The 13,619-nt window shown below is 47.7% G+C and overlaps 1 protein-coding gene across 7 annotated transcripts in view; it reads left to right on the top strand.

Annotated features, from left to right (window-relative positions):
- Positions 1-13,619, top strand: part of FLNB (filamin B) — an 89,139-nt gene that overhangs the window by 12,368 nt on the left and 63,152 nt on the right. For 3 of the 7 annotated variants that reach the window (XM_086846713.1, XM_086846715.1, XM_086846712.1), the window contains exons 3-4: positions 4,344-4,437; positions 5,480-5,887. In XM_086846713.1, coding sequence (XP_086702839.1) covers positions 5,539-5,887 — 349 coding nt within the window. In that variant the 5' untranslated portion in view covers positions 4,344-4,437; positions 5,480-5,538. Of the gene's footprint in view, positions 1-4,343; positions 4,438-5,387; positions 5,888-13,619 lie in introns of those variants that run through there. The other 4 variants (XM_086846716.1, XM_023935379.2, XM_086846714.1 and 1 more) reach the window with 2 other exon arrangements.

Genomic DNA, 13,619 nt, shown 5'->3' with positions numbered 1-13,619 from the left:
ATAATGCAGCAAGAACTCTGTGCAGAAGAAAACCCATGTTCTTCCAGACACAGAGAGATGAAAATTGCCCCAGACACAACTGCTACTAGAAGTAACTGTTGCCTGAATAGACTTTCCAAATATAAATTTCAATGCAAATTCTAGAACAAGTTTTATTTTTCAGCATAGTTCTAGAGATTTCTCTACCTAAAGACATCCCTCTGATTGATTTGGGCTGAACTGCTGCTTCAGGCACTTATGTTACTGTCTTTCTTGGATAACAGAGGAGAAAACAGAAGATGGAAAACCTCAGAACAAGTTGTATCAAAGTTCCTAGCCAATATCTGTATAATGAAGAGCTTCTTTGCCTTCCATAGAGCTGCTGAATAAGGAAAATGCAGTCCATATGATGCAATCCATTTGATTCATGCTTTGACTTGAACGGCTTGTCTGGGTTTGGCTTCACTTGGTAGAGATCTTGGTAACAAAAGGAGAGGTTTAATGACTACTTCATCAATTGAGAAGGAACACTTCTATTATCTTTCAGAACGCAGTAAATAGGTAACAGGTGAAGAAAATGTGCAGTGTGTTTGGAAACCTTTGACACAGGAGGCTGGGAGGACCTGGCTGTGATGCTGAACCAGACTTGATGCTGCCAACTGTGCAGCAATGCCATTTATGGTCACTTAGTCATGAAATCCCTTCAAGTTACGTTGCCTGCGGCTTCTGAAAAGGCAAACCTTTAACTACTGTGAGCCTCAGCTGCTGGATCTTCAGCGTTACTGGCTGGGTGCTAGGTTAGTGGATGAGCTGCCCCGCAGGATGTGAGGATTAGCATCTGCACACTGGCTTGAATGTGCTACAATTTATTTTATGGCATTTGTTATGCACGGCTTTTGTTTTAATGCACAATGCTGTCCTGTGTTTGGATAAGGCTATTATGTGCCAAAAAATTATAAATATTTAAAATCTCCTGATAAATTTCTAAAGCTACCCGGGTACTATAGCCCATGGCCCAGTTATTCTTTTTCCAAGCCTTTGCCCTGACAACTCACAAGTTTTGACAGCTCCAGGGTAAAAACCGTCAGTGTGCTGCTGCTTTGACAGAAACCCTTGGAAAAGATGGAGGCATCCTGCTGGTTTTTCACCATACATTTCTACTGAGATCTGATGCATCTTCAAAGTCACTTGTGTGGGGTTAGTTGTAGCGTGGGGAAAAATAAAAGTCATTGCTCCTTGTGCAGCACCCCTGAAATCTTTAAAAGGTGACATTTCTGTTGCACAAATCCTCAGAGAGGTGATAACTAAAGCATGACCTGCCAGGGGCAGAGAAAAATCCTTCTACCTGCAAAGACTCAGCCTGAATGTTCAGCCATGGCCGATTCCTGCTCCAAGAAAAGTGTGCAGATGTTGGATTAACAGTTGAGGTTAATTCCAATTCTTGTCCTGTTACAATCAAAGCTAGCTGCTGCTGAACAATGCATCAAGCAGAGAGCATGTACAGTGTTCCAAATGGCTGGGCTCTCTCATGTACAGCCCATGACTTGGAGGAATCCAAGAACATATCATCACATGAGACTGTGATAAGTCGATTACCCTGAAACAGACCTGACTTCATTAGTCACCCCATCATGCGCTGTTCACTGATGTCAGCGAGGGCCCATGCTGCCACTCCCCACACCCTTCTGCTTTTGCAAAACCAGGCTTCAACAGACTTTTCCTTAATGAAACAGCCAGTGTTAGAGTTGCCGTTTCCCTGTGCTGTTAGTATGCTCCAAAAAACTAATGGCAAGTGTTCACCGTGGAGCCCCATGGTACCATTCCAGGGTCCCTAAGGATATGATAAATGTCCTTACATTAAGGACTGTCAATGATCCCAAAAAGAGCAGCAACAGACCTGCAAAGGCCAGCCAACTTTTATTTACCTTTACAGTTTAAATTGTGCTCCTCATTTTTTTTGTCAGCAAAGCAACTCCCTGTGACTTCAGAGAACTTAATGCTATATTCTGGTTTGAGAGACATTCTGCAGTGACTTTTTGCTAAAAATAGAGCATGCCATAATGAATTGCCCTTACAGTTTATTCTATTTGTCAAGGCTATATTTTCAAACACAAATATTCTGAGCAGTTCTATGATAAAACAGTGAGTATGTGGCAAAGGAAGCCCTCTGCTGCTGAATTAAACAGGGTCTTTAAATTTAGCCTTGTGGTGAATTACCATAGAGGAAGAATATTTTTAAAACAGTGAAAAAAAAAAATTGCTGTGTTTTTACAACTGCTTAAAGAGAACCAAGAAAGCAATGACTGTGTTCTTCCTTCCTTGTATCTGCATCTAGCAAGTAAAGAATGGAATGGAAAGATCCTTGTCATACAGGACAAATCAAAAGAAAAAAGTATCCACCCTGGAGCACAGTACTGAAATCTCCCTCCCTTTCTGCCTATATACATAGATCCACACAGGTATCTACTCATATAAATATGCACATAAGGTATTTCTGCAAGGCACACATTAGTTCATTTGTAATAATATACAGTACCAAGATGGTATTCCAGCAAGTACAGATTCATGGTTTAGCTTGTTTTTATTTCTCTGTCTCCTGATGAAACACAGGTTCACTTGTGTTAAACTGTCTTCCAACTTAATTTCAAAGGAAATACAGTTTTTCAGGTCAAATGTGGCCCCAAGAGGAATCTGATCACAGAGCCGTACAGAGGGACTCTCTCATCAGTGGATGAGACCAGGCATTGATGCCCAGCCCTGCAGTTGCTGCCACAGCTGGATATCACATTTGTGGCCAGGAAGGTCTCAGACAGGGCACCTCTCCTGATCTCAGTCACCCGTGCAGGCGATGGGGTGCCATGCAGGCAGGGGCTGCCTCTCTTCGCTTCCCGTCAACCAGAAATCTTGATCAGACTGTAGCTGTGAGGATCATCTGTGACTGGGAAGAAAGGAACGAAACAAGATCTGTTCCTCAGAGCAGAAATTATTTTGCTTTTTTCATTCTCTTCCCATAAAGCAGTCTTTGTTTCCCAATAATCATGAAAGCAGTCAGGATGCAAAAAGGCTGAATTCTGATCAAAAGCCCTGTGATGTGCAGGGAGGGGCAGCTGTGACAAGGGCTACTGCAGACCACCAGTACCCCACCAACCTTGCATGGTCACAATAGCAACAGCCCTGACTGTGCCACTTGTTCTGAGCCTGATAGGGTGAGCTGGACTTGCATGTCTGTGCCAGAGCTTTGCTGAGAACCTTCACACCTGCTTTTGTGCCTCAGTGCTTCTGATGGGATGGATGGATGGATGGATGGAAAGGTGGAAAACCACTCAAAGAAACCACTGTCCTTATGTGTGAAGAGCATGTCATTGCACAGTATAACATTGGGCTGAAAATTTGCTGGGTCTATGGAAAAAATTACTTTTATTGAAAATTTTAACTAAATACGTTGGTTAAAAATAGAGGTCCTAATACAAATTCTGTCTTTTTCCTGTCTGATTCCTATTCACTGCCTTTGTTACAGAAAAAACAGTGTCTGAATCTTCAACTTCCAGCACGGCATGGGCACAAAATGATATTAAATCGTGTGCATTACTAGGTGTGGGAGTGAAAAGGAACGGAAATAAAAATATTATAAGCAATCAGCTAATCCGGATGTGGAATGGTTGCTAAGGAGTCCCAACCCAGGCCAAAGTCAATAAGCAATTAGTATCTATTAAAAGATGAAGTACTGGATGATGGGAGAGAAGTCCTTGAGAAAAGGCTCAGCTCCATGTTTCCAGGCTGCTTTCCCCTGGGCTGGACAAGCCGGTGCTGACAGCAGAGCTGCTCGCAGAGACACAACCTGCCCTGACTGCAGTATCTCTATGCCTTTTCACTGGTTTTGTGCTGTGAATTAAAACTCTCACTTAATGTCAGTTTTTATTTGAATAATAAAAGCTTCCTGCTGCTTGGTTTTGTAATTTGAGAAAAGGGCAGTGGCTGCTGTGCCACAAGATACACCTCAACATTTCAGTATACTAAATCTGATCTCTGATTTCTTTGATAGTTTTGAAACAGGAGGCAATGCTGATTAGGGAACAATAGAAGTTTAGACATAACTCTCACTTTACCTCACCTTCATATCTGCTTCTTTCTTAATTCATTGTTAACAAATGCACCTAATATAAATTGGCCTGGAGGAAGAATCTATTAGGTCACTGGAGAGAAAACTATGGTGTGATGGTTTAGTGGAGGGATTAGGAAAAAACCCTTGAAAAGAAAATCAATTGGACATCTGTATTCTAATTTTCTACCTGAGAATGACTATAGCAATTTAATTAAATAAGACTGTATTGATTGTGTTTTAATGGATTTGTTTTCTCTGATAGACACCTGCACCTTTCAGTGTGGCAGCCTTGATGTAAATAGGTAACACACTTTGCTTGAATCAGTGGAGCAGCTCCTGGCAGCAAAGCCAAGACCGTAAGTCCGTGCTGGATTGCACCCAAGGGGAGGGTGATCGGGTCGGCACAGGCTTTCCTCGGGATAGGGACACACAGGGACAGCTCACCGCAGCTTTCAGAGACCCAGGAAGTGTCATGAGATGTCTCGGCGACCTGCAAAAATTCAGTATGCAGCAAGGCAGCTGGAGTAGTTCTGTTGACTCTGCTGTCATCAAATGAGTCAGCGGCAAGTCACAGTCTTGTATGTCAGCAGGGAGTGGCGCGCCAGGAAACCAGCCACAAAAGTGGGGGGGGGGAAAGCAAAGAACCCCCGAGAATTCGAACCGTAATTGACTGCTTTTAGAAGTTTCTAGTACTTTCAAATGGCCGGTAAAATCCTGTGTGTCGGCACAGAGTTCGCTGTCCCTTTGCCACATCGCATCGCGTGTGAGCACCCTCAGCCGCTCCGGGCGCAGGCTGTGCAGAACCGAATCCCACCAAGCCCAGAGCCCCGGCTCTGCCCGCCACCCTGCACAGCTCTGCAGGCCCGGCGAGGGCTCACCCAGCCGTGGCTGCCTCCACCCGTGGCCGGTATACGGCTGGCAGCCTGATCTGTGTCGCCTGAGTGGGGCTGTGGTGCGGGTGGCTGGAGGGCAGCGCTCCTGTTCCTACTGCGGGTTTCATTTGTCTGTGGGGCGAGGGGTCTGCACCCCGGCCGGGAACCAGCTCCAGCCCAGCTGCACTCCTGCCCGTGCCCGGGGGCCGCGCCCCAGCCCCGCCCGGCACCTCGGCCAGGTGAGTGTCGGCCCAGCGCGGCCCCCGTTCATCAAGGGCTCTGCCACGCCAGGCTAGGCTAGGCTAGGCTAGGCTAGGCCGGCCCGGCCCAGGCCGGCCCCCGCGGGCCGGTGCGGCGGGGAGCGGGGTTGATGCGGCGGAGGGCGTGCCGCTCCCGGCGGATAAAGGCCGGGCGGCGGCGCGGGCCCGCGCAGAGCGGGTGGGTCAGGCAGCGGCAGCAGCGAGAGCAAGAAAAAGAGAGGGGCCGCTGCTGCGCGCTCTTCACTCTTTTCCCTCCTTCCCCGCAGGCGGCCGGGCGGAGCGCGGGCGGAGCGCAGCGGATCGAGGAGGCGGAGCGGGGCTGGCCATGAGCACGCAGGCGCGGGGTCAGGGCGCGCGGAGAGCGGTCGATCCCGACGGCGAGATGCCCGCCACCGAGAAGGACCTGGCGGAGGACGCGCCTTGGAAGCGGATCCAGCAGAACACCTTCACCCGCTGGTGCAACGAGCACCTGCGCTGCGTCAACAAGCGCATCGGCAACCTGCAGCATGACCTGAGCGACGGGCTGCGGCTGATCGCGCTGCTGGAGGTGCTCAGCCAGAAGCGCATGTACCGCAAGTACCACCAGCGGCCCACCTTCCGCCAGATGCAGCTGGAGAACGTCTCGGTGGCCCTCGAGTTCTTGGAGCGGGAGAGCATCAAGCTGGTCTCCATCGGTGAGTGCGTCTCTAGCGGGCCGTTTTGTTGTTTTCTCGTTTTATTGTGTTTTTTCCTGCGCTGGACCTTTGCCTGATGGAACCATGACGGGGCTCACGGCAGTGGGGGCTACGGGCTCAGGAGCTGAGGGGCTTCTGTCTTTAAAGAGTTGTGTGTGCCGTGGGGTTGCCCCGTAGCCCGGCTGTCGGAGCTAGCAGTGAGCTCTTGTCCTCCTCAGCGTCCCTCTTGGTCACTACTTCATAGATGAAGCTTTGCTTTCAGGTCTTTCCTGAAGAAACCTAGTGCCAGGGCGTGTTCTCTCCCTGTGTGGCCAGCTCGTCCAGGCACTGACCCCTCCAGCAGCCCGGCAGGAGTGCGCGGCAGGACGATGCTGCTCTAGCTGGGCGTACCTGGGCTCTGGCAGGGTGCTGGAGCCAGACTCTGATGGCAGTGTGGAAATAGCTGCAGCCGCAGGTAGCGTAGGAAAGTGGGGAGACTTTGCTCACCGCAGCCCAGTAGATGATGCCAGTGTTCACATTAGCACCGATGCTTGCCTAAGCACAGTTGCAACTTTTGAAAAGGGTTGCACTTTTCTCCTCAAACTTTTTTTTTTGCTGCGGTAGGTTACGGCAGGAAATGTTCAAGGAACCCTGCTAAGCCCAGACAATGGGTACTTTGAGTTACTGCCACCCAGGCTGACATGAAATTTGCGTCCCTGTGCCATACTGGAGCATGCAGTTGGTTGGTAGTTGGAGGCTTGGAGACCAAGGCTGCTGGCATGCACGTCGGATTGCGGATGATCCCTCAGGAATGCGTTCGGTGGCCGTTTGGGGAATAGCTCAGGTGTGGCCACAGCGTAGTCTGTAAAGCAGTAATTTGAATGCCTGAGAGATCTCCGGGAAGGAATGTGAATGCCTTTTCTAGCTCTTTGCCAGATAACTACTGCTTCCTGATGAATCTGGCCTCGAAGAATTGCACAGCTGAATTTGGGTGAGCGTAGTTCTACTCAGTTGTCTAAAATGCTTGGCCAAGGTAAAAGCTGTTTCTCTTCAAAGGCTTCAACTACAATAGCAAGAAAACAGAAACTTCTCCAGTTTGGGGGAGACCTGGCCCTCTCCGGAAACCTGTAGCTGGATACCCTCTTTCTCTCTACTAATGTGTAAAAGCAGCTTTGGACAAAAAGTGAGGACTGTTGGTCCTGAGTGGCAGATTCTCCTCCCTGGGTAGAACAGCTAATGTATTTGCAACTGGGAATGAAGCTGGTGCTAATTATTTCCTTAGAGATGGATTCCCTTTGCGCTCAATGGGGTTCGAATTGCAGCTGCTGATTCCTGGGCTGAGCTTTTGCTAACATCAGAGCTCACCTTTCTGTGGCAGCTGCTAGACTAGCTCCAACACCAGGCCAGCACTCCCCTCCTATTGTATTGTTTTCCCTAGAAAAATGTTGTTGCTCCAGCTGCCTTCCTACTTGTCTGTGGAACTTCCCGAGGGTGACGGGTTTGGGAGATCAAGGCTACTCCCGTCAGGTCTGGCTTTCAGTGACTTCCTTTCTAGAAATGCTGCTGCAGCAGCACAACTCCTTTACGTGGTTAGGCTGAACTGCAGGGTGTCTGTAATCACTTAAGACATGTCTATTTGTTTTACAGCTTACTTGCATTGTGTTGGCTATTAAAAAAAAACCAAATTAAATTAAAAAACCCAAACCCTGAGAAAACTTGAAGCTTTGAGAGAATGGAATGACTGACTGCTAATGCTTTTGCCATATCCCAGCCTCTGCATGAAGGAGTGTACAGCTCCATCAATGCTCTGCCACCTGAGCTAGAGCCAAGGAGTGGCACAGGAGCCCTACTGTACAGTCCTGGATAAACTGAGTCTGTCCTGAAAAAGCATTCTGAGTGCCCCTTCCAAAAAAGACATTCTGAGTGAGCCTTGCAGTGTTCTACTGGGTTGAAGGGCTGAAGCCCTTGGCACCTGTCCTGCAGGTGCAGTGTCCACTGAGTTTTCTACTTGCCCTGGTGTGCTTTTCTCTGCAGTTCTGAAGAACTTGAGGCTTTCTTTTTGTTTCTACTGTTCAGTCTCTTTTGTGTTGTTGAACAAAACCAGGGCCATTGCAGACCCTGGAGCTGAAGTGAAAAAAAAAATAGTAAAGGCTCTAGGTAAAGACCAGGTTGGTCTTTAGGGCCTGGGGTGTTTAGGGCCAACTCTAAGCCAAATCAACTGGGAAAACCTCCAGCTGGGCCTGCTGGATTTCTGGCATTAATAATGCCATCAGACCTCTGCTAAGTGGATGCAGTGCCTGTTCCAGTTATTATTTAACTTCCAGGAACATTTTGGAAGCCATGTGTTATGGCTCAGCTACTGCTGCTGTACTACAACCACATTTTAAAACCTTTTCAGTAGCAAGGTTTTGGCATTCAATGTTTGTCTATTTAAAGTAAATCTGCCTATACACAGTGTTTGACCACAACCCTTTCTGGATGCACATTAGCAGCCCAACCTCTCCTGCTGCTGTCACCCCTTGTTTAGTTTCTGCTCAAAGTCTTTTGCTAGTTTCAGGAAGCTTTTCTTCTAGGCATGAAGTGTATTCACTTCAATGCAAAATTGACTGCATGTATGATCTACTGTAAAAAAGGCCATGAAGCACATAGGTGCTTTGTGTCACCCAGCAAAGACGGGAGTGAATGCTCTGAAAAAGCTGCTGTGGGAGCAGGTGACTTCACAGAACCTTCTGCTCAACATGAGGTGGCTGCTGTGCTGCTCAAGTATTAACAAGTGTTAAGTCTAGCTTTTTTCCCTGTCTGCTAGACTGAGATAATTGCAAATTCCTGGGTGCTGAGTGGCATGCTGCATGACAGGCACTGGGAGTAGGATGCCAGGAATGTAGAGCACAAGGGCTTTGCTCTTGGCTGAAGGGGTTGATCGACTCTACAGATTACTTAGCAGAGAAGGGAGAGGAGTCAAAGCTAATTTGGCATCGAGCTTGTCCCTAGAAACCCTGGTAACTGGCAATAGGAGTCAACTGATGTAGCTTAGAAACAGAACTGTGTAGCTGAAACCTGGCAAATGATTTTGAGGCGAGACCTGCCAAGTTGCACCCAAGCTTGCAGCTGGCAGGTCCTAGGTGCGTACTGTGCTGCTCACCTGTTGGCAGTGTTCTCATGGCCATTGCTCACCCAGCAGCCTTGTGTCACTGGGAGAGGTAGGATGGGTGCCAAGCTTTCTTGTTGAGTAAAACTGCAGTCTTGGGCTGCTACAGTCAGATTGAGCAAACTGAAAAATATGGTTTCTCTGCCAGGTTGCACTTTCACCAGGTAAGTGAGCTGGCCTGGCTTGCCTCACAACAAGATGTGAAGTGGCAATGCAAGTAAATGGATGGGCAGTGGCACATCTGCTGCCATGGCAGTAGGATCCAGTGCTGGCCTTGGCTACAATTGTCTGATGTGTTCACAGGTTTGTCTCTGTGGTGGTCCCGTGTCCTGTTGCAGTGCCTGCAGGGAGTTCAGCTATGCCAGGAAGGAGATGGGTGAGAGGAGAGGATGGGGTTGTACCAGAGTCATGGTCTGTTGGTACTTGCCTCACACAGAGTTTTGTGGTGGCATATCCCAGCTGCAGAAGTGCTGACCAAACCTAACCTGTGCATTGGGTGGGGTTTTGGTTAATGACCAAGTACTTGATGCACAAACTGTGGTCTATAGTGTGCTTAAGGTGAAAGTATCATGACCTGTGAGTCTGAGGACCTTACAGAAATCTCATTTTAGGAAAATAGTTGGAAACAAACTTTCTTCCCAATGCTGCTGGCATGTTAAAGAGTGACAAAGCAAACTGCACATTTCTAGAGGGAAAAGTAGTCTCTTGTAAAACAGTAATCATGTTGTCCTGTAATGCTTAGAGCTAGGTCCTTGAAAACTGGAAAAAAGAAAATGTGTTTTCAGCCTGTGTACATTTAAGGTTTCTTCTGTCTCACTCAATGTTCTATTAACACATCATAAGGAGGTAGTCAAAATATACTTGCATTTTGTCTGCCACTTATCTGTGACTTCCCTGGAGGCTGCTTTCTGGAAAATATCCAGTGTATCTTGGAAGCAGATTTCTGCTTCTTGGAAATATGACAGTCCTTCCCCTTGAAAATAATTTTTGGTAGATGGGCAGTGGACCTCTTTGCTGGAGGTAGCTTCAGCTACCTTTGGAAGATTCTTGATCTCCTCAGGACATTCTGTTTCAGTAGTTGGACTGCTGGTCTATTAAAAAAGTGCCTTTGCCTGAACTTTGAGTTCCAAGTTACAGGAGACTTTAAGGTAGCTTACACAGACTGTTCTTGCATTCTTTTACGTATGAGCGGAAACTTGTAAAGTGATCAAACTTCGGTAAAATTACTTGGGGCCAGTTAGACTAATGTGCTAAACAGCTTTTTCATTTAAGGCACTGAAGGCTATGCCAGCTATTCAAGATGGACTGAAATCTTAACTGCTCCATATTCTAATGCCACGTCCTGTATTGACTTACATGGGGATGTTTAAATCTAAATGGGTTAGGATAACTCTTTTCTAGCCTACAATTGTAACCTAAGAATGTGGTTAGCCTTGTGTGTGGTCATGCTGCTATGTTGCCAGCATTGTTCTGTGTCTGCTCCAAGCAATGGGAAGTAAAACAATGGCCTCTGAATCCCCCAGGCTGCAGAGGAATTCTGTTTTCTCTCTGCCCCTCAGAAAAAGTCTTTGATGAGCTTGTTTGGGTCCTGAACAAGGGTCTGCTAAGTTTAGACCACTAATGCATGTTTAGCAAGCACACTAGAGTGAAAGTGTGTTGCTGGTGATGCTGGAGTGAACAAACCTCTGCTGTACTGTGATGCTTAGCAGGTCCCTGCCACCAGCATCAGGTGGGCCTGTCTTCCTTTATTGCCTAGCATGATAGTGAGCTCATGAATATGTCACCTGACTCATAAGTCATTACAGTAAAAAAGACACAGAGCTCAGTGAGCTGGTGTTTGGCTCTGTCTGGTGTGGTGGTACCAGTGTGCCTGAAGAGCCTGTCACAGGGGCTCTTGCTTACAAAGCATTGAGTGTGACTCTGGCTGTTGGTGCGGTAGCCAGGCTTTCTGTAGACAAACTGTAGGTGCCTGTGGGGTTTTCTTGCTTTTTTTGTGTCCTCTGATAGCACTGTGGGTCCTGTTGTAGAGTACCCACCCATGGGGAGAGGGGGGGCACCACAGCAGTGATGGACACACATGGTGGGTGGAAGTAGGTGGGGATGGGTAGCTGCAATCAACTTGGATGTGGCAAGAAAAACAGAATCGGATATACCAAGTGTCTTTGTCAGAGGAAGGAAACGTTCTGTAGCTAAACGTTAACTGCTGTGGGAAGAATCTAACCCAAAATATATGAAGAAAAGACTAAGGGAAGGCACCACCTACCCTTGTTAGGAGATCTGAGCAGTGTGCTGCAGCCTTCACTATATGGCGCTGCTTAGCTTGTTGCAGGCTGAATTCCTGTAAATGGTCAAAGGTGGAGGTGGAACAATATGTGCATTTAGGTGGTCTTTGGAGGAATAAGAGTAGCAGTTTCATGAAAATACTGTGTCTGTGAAACTTGTGCTAGCTGCTTCTGTATATTTTCTTGATTGCTGTAGTTGTCTGTTGGTGTTAGTTGTAAAAGTAGATACCCCACCCTCTTGCAACCCCTCACCTGGTGGGGTGAGTAGAGCTACCCTTGCTCTTCCTGAGAACTTGACCTCAAGTTCAGAGTTGAGTAACTGAGATCTGAGGCTCCGTGCAATGGACTAAGCAAGCTCTGCCTGTTTATTTGTATTTGTGCAATGAAACTCTAGTGAGTTTTCCCCCCTAGGTTCTGCTTCTGGGGATTTGGTGCAGATTTTCTTTCCCCACAAGGCAAAAGGTTGTGTAGTTGTACTCCTGCCTGTTTGTGTTCCTCCTGAGGAAGAGCTAGTGCTCTGTAATCTAATAGGGAGGACTTTCTTCTAGGTCATCATTAGGAGATAAATCCCAGTTCTGTACTCAAAAGTCTTGCAATAAGTGTATGCTGTATCTTAACCAGATGGTTCTCTGGGCTCTGATGTGGTCTCTAACCTGTCTGTCAGCATCCTTTGGCTCTCTGTCCCTCCTGCAACTAACCTTGAATTTTGAAGATGCCTACATAATATCTGGTCAACATAATATCACAGTGAGGATTGGATCTACTGTGGTGGGCTTTGGGTTCATCTAATTGATTGCAAGTCCTTGTGTAAGCACTATTCTTCTGTAATCAGTTGAAGTCTAACATCTCTAGTGAGATGTCTAATTCCTACTGTGCTTGTACATGGTGACTGGGATACAACCACTGCAAGAATAAACTGGATTTTTTGTGTTAGTGAAAACAAGCTAGGCCACTTCAAACAGCAGCCAAATGGAGTTTTGCCCAAGTTCCTGGGGAAGCTAGGATTGCCCAGCACATCCTCCCTTGTGGTAACGCAGCAGACACTGCCCTGGGCTGCCTGGGAGTGGACAGAGGGTGGAGTAGCTGAATCCTGTGTCCCCTGGTGTGATGGGTTGAAGTTGTTTGAACCTCCTGCTGATACTGCCCTTGGAGGAAAACATCCCTGTCTCTCTAAAGTGTCTGAGAAGAATGGCCACACAAGCAGCTTCACTCTCTGGTTACTAGTGGGATGCTTCCTCTGAGTCAGGTGATGGCCCTTTGCTGTTCCTTGCAACCTGGAGAAGTAGACAACTAAACTAACAGGGAGGAACCAGTAAGTACAGAAGGCAGTGTCTTAAAGCATAAATTCAGGAGATACTTTAGAGTTAATTTGCCTGGGTCACTGAAATATAGCAAGTTTTACTGATCAGGCTGGTGAGTTGGTAGTGGCAGAGCTTTGACCATCCATGCTATGGCCTTTCTTGCAAAGGGACAAGCTGTTTTCGTCTAGCAGCAGGTTGCATGAACTCTCCTGCCAACATTACCCAGTAACAGCACAAAAATGACTGTGGGCTGCAGTGACATCATGGGCTGTGGCTCCTTCTTCCTTGCTTCAGGCCATGCTGTAAATCATGACGCATTTATTTGTCAGAGCATTGAATTACTCCAGCATGAGCTGGCCAGGCTGCGTGGCAGCACAGTTCCCAAAGTATGGTTCCTCTGAGGGCGAGGTGGGCACAGGCTGCCATGCTGACACTCAGCCTGCCTGATGAGAGGGGCAAATTGGGCAATGGCTGTTGCAGCACATCCCACTGTCGCATTGCTGCACTCAGTTCTGGCATGGTGTGGGTGCTGTGCTGAGCAGAGGCTGTCAGCCACCCTCTGTTCTCCTCCATGCTGTTGGGGTGGCTCATGCTGTCTCCTGCTTGCCTGGGTGGGGTGCAACACTGGCCACAGCCCTCTGCATGGCTGCTCTGCTGCAGAGCAGCAGCTGAAAGCACTGGAGGCTACTGCTAGCCCATGGCTGGTGTGCTTCCACCCACTTTTAGTGCTGAAACCTGTGTGATGAGCTCTGAGTTGAGCTATTTAATGCTGCTCTGAAATGCCAACTCCTATCCTTTTCATTAGTGCTGTGAGCATGTTTGGTCCTGGGGGCTGCCCCAGCGTGACCTGGGGAATAGGAAGCTGGTGGCTGCTCTACTCTTGTAGCTCACAGCCCACAGCAGTTTTGGGCTACCGTATGTGCTTGTGGCTGCCTACTGGTTTTCATTAGTCTATGGCCTCTCTTGTAAGGAGACAATGTATCCTGTATTTCTGAGCCTATATTAAAGTGCACTGTCGTAGT

Source organism: Cyanistes caeruleus, chromosome 11 (genome assembly GCF_971803275.1).
Source record: "Cyanistes caeruleus chromosome 11, bCyaCae1.hap1.1, whole genome shotgun sequence".
Lineage (NCBI taxonomy): Eukaryota > Metazoa > Chordata > Aves > Passeriformes > Paridae > Cyanistes > Cyanistes caeruleus.
This window is presented reverse-complemented; position numbering and strand designations above follow the sequence as displayed.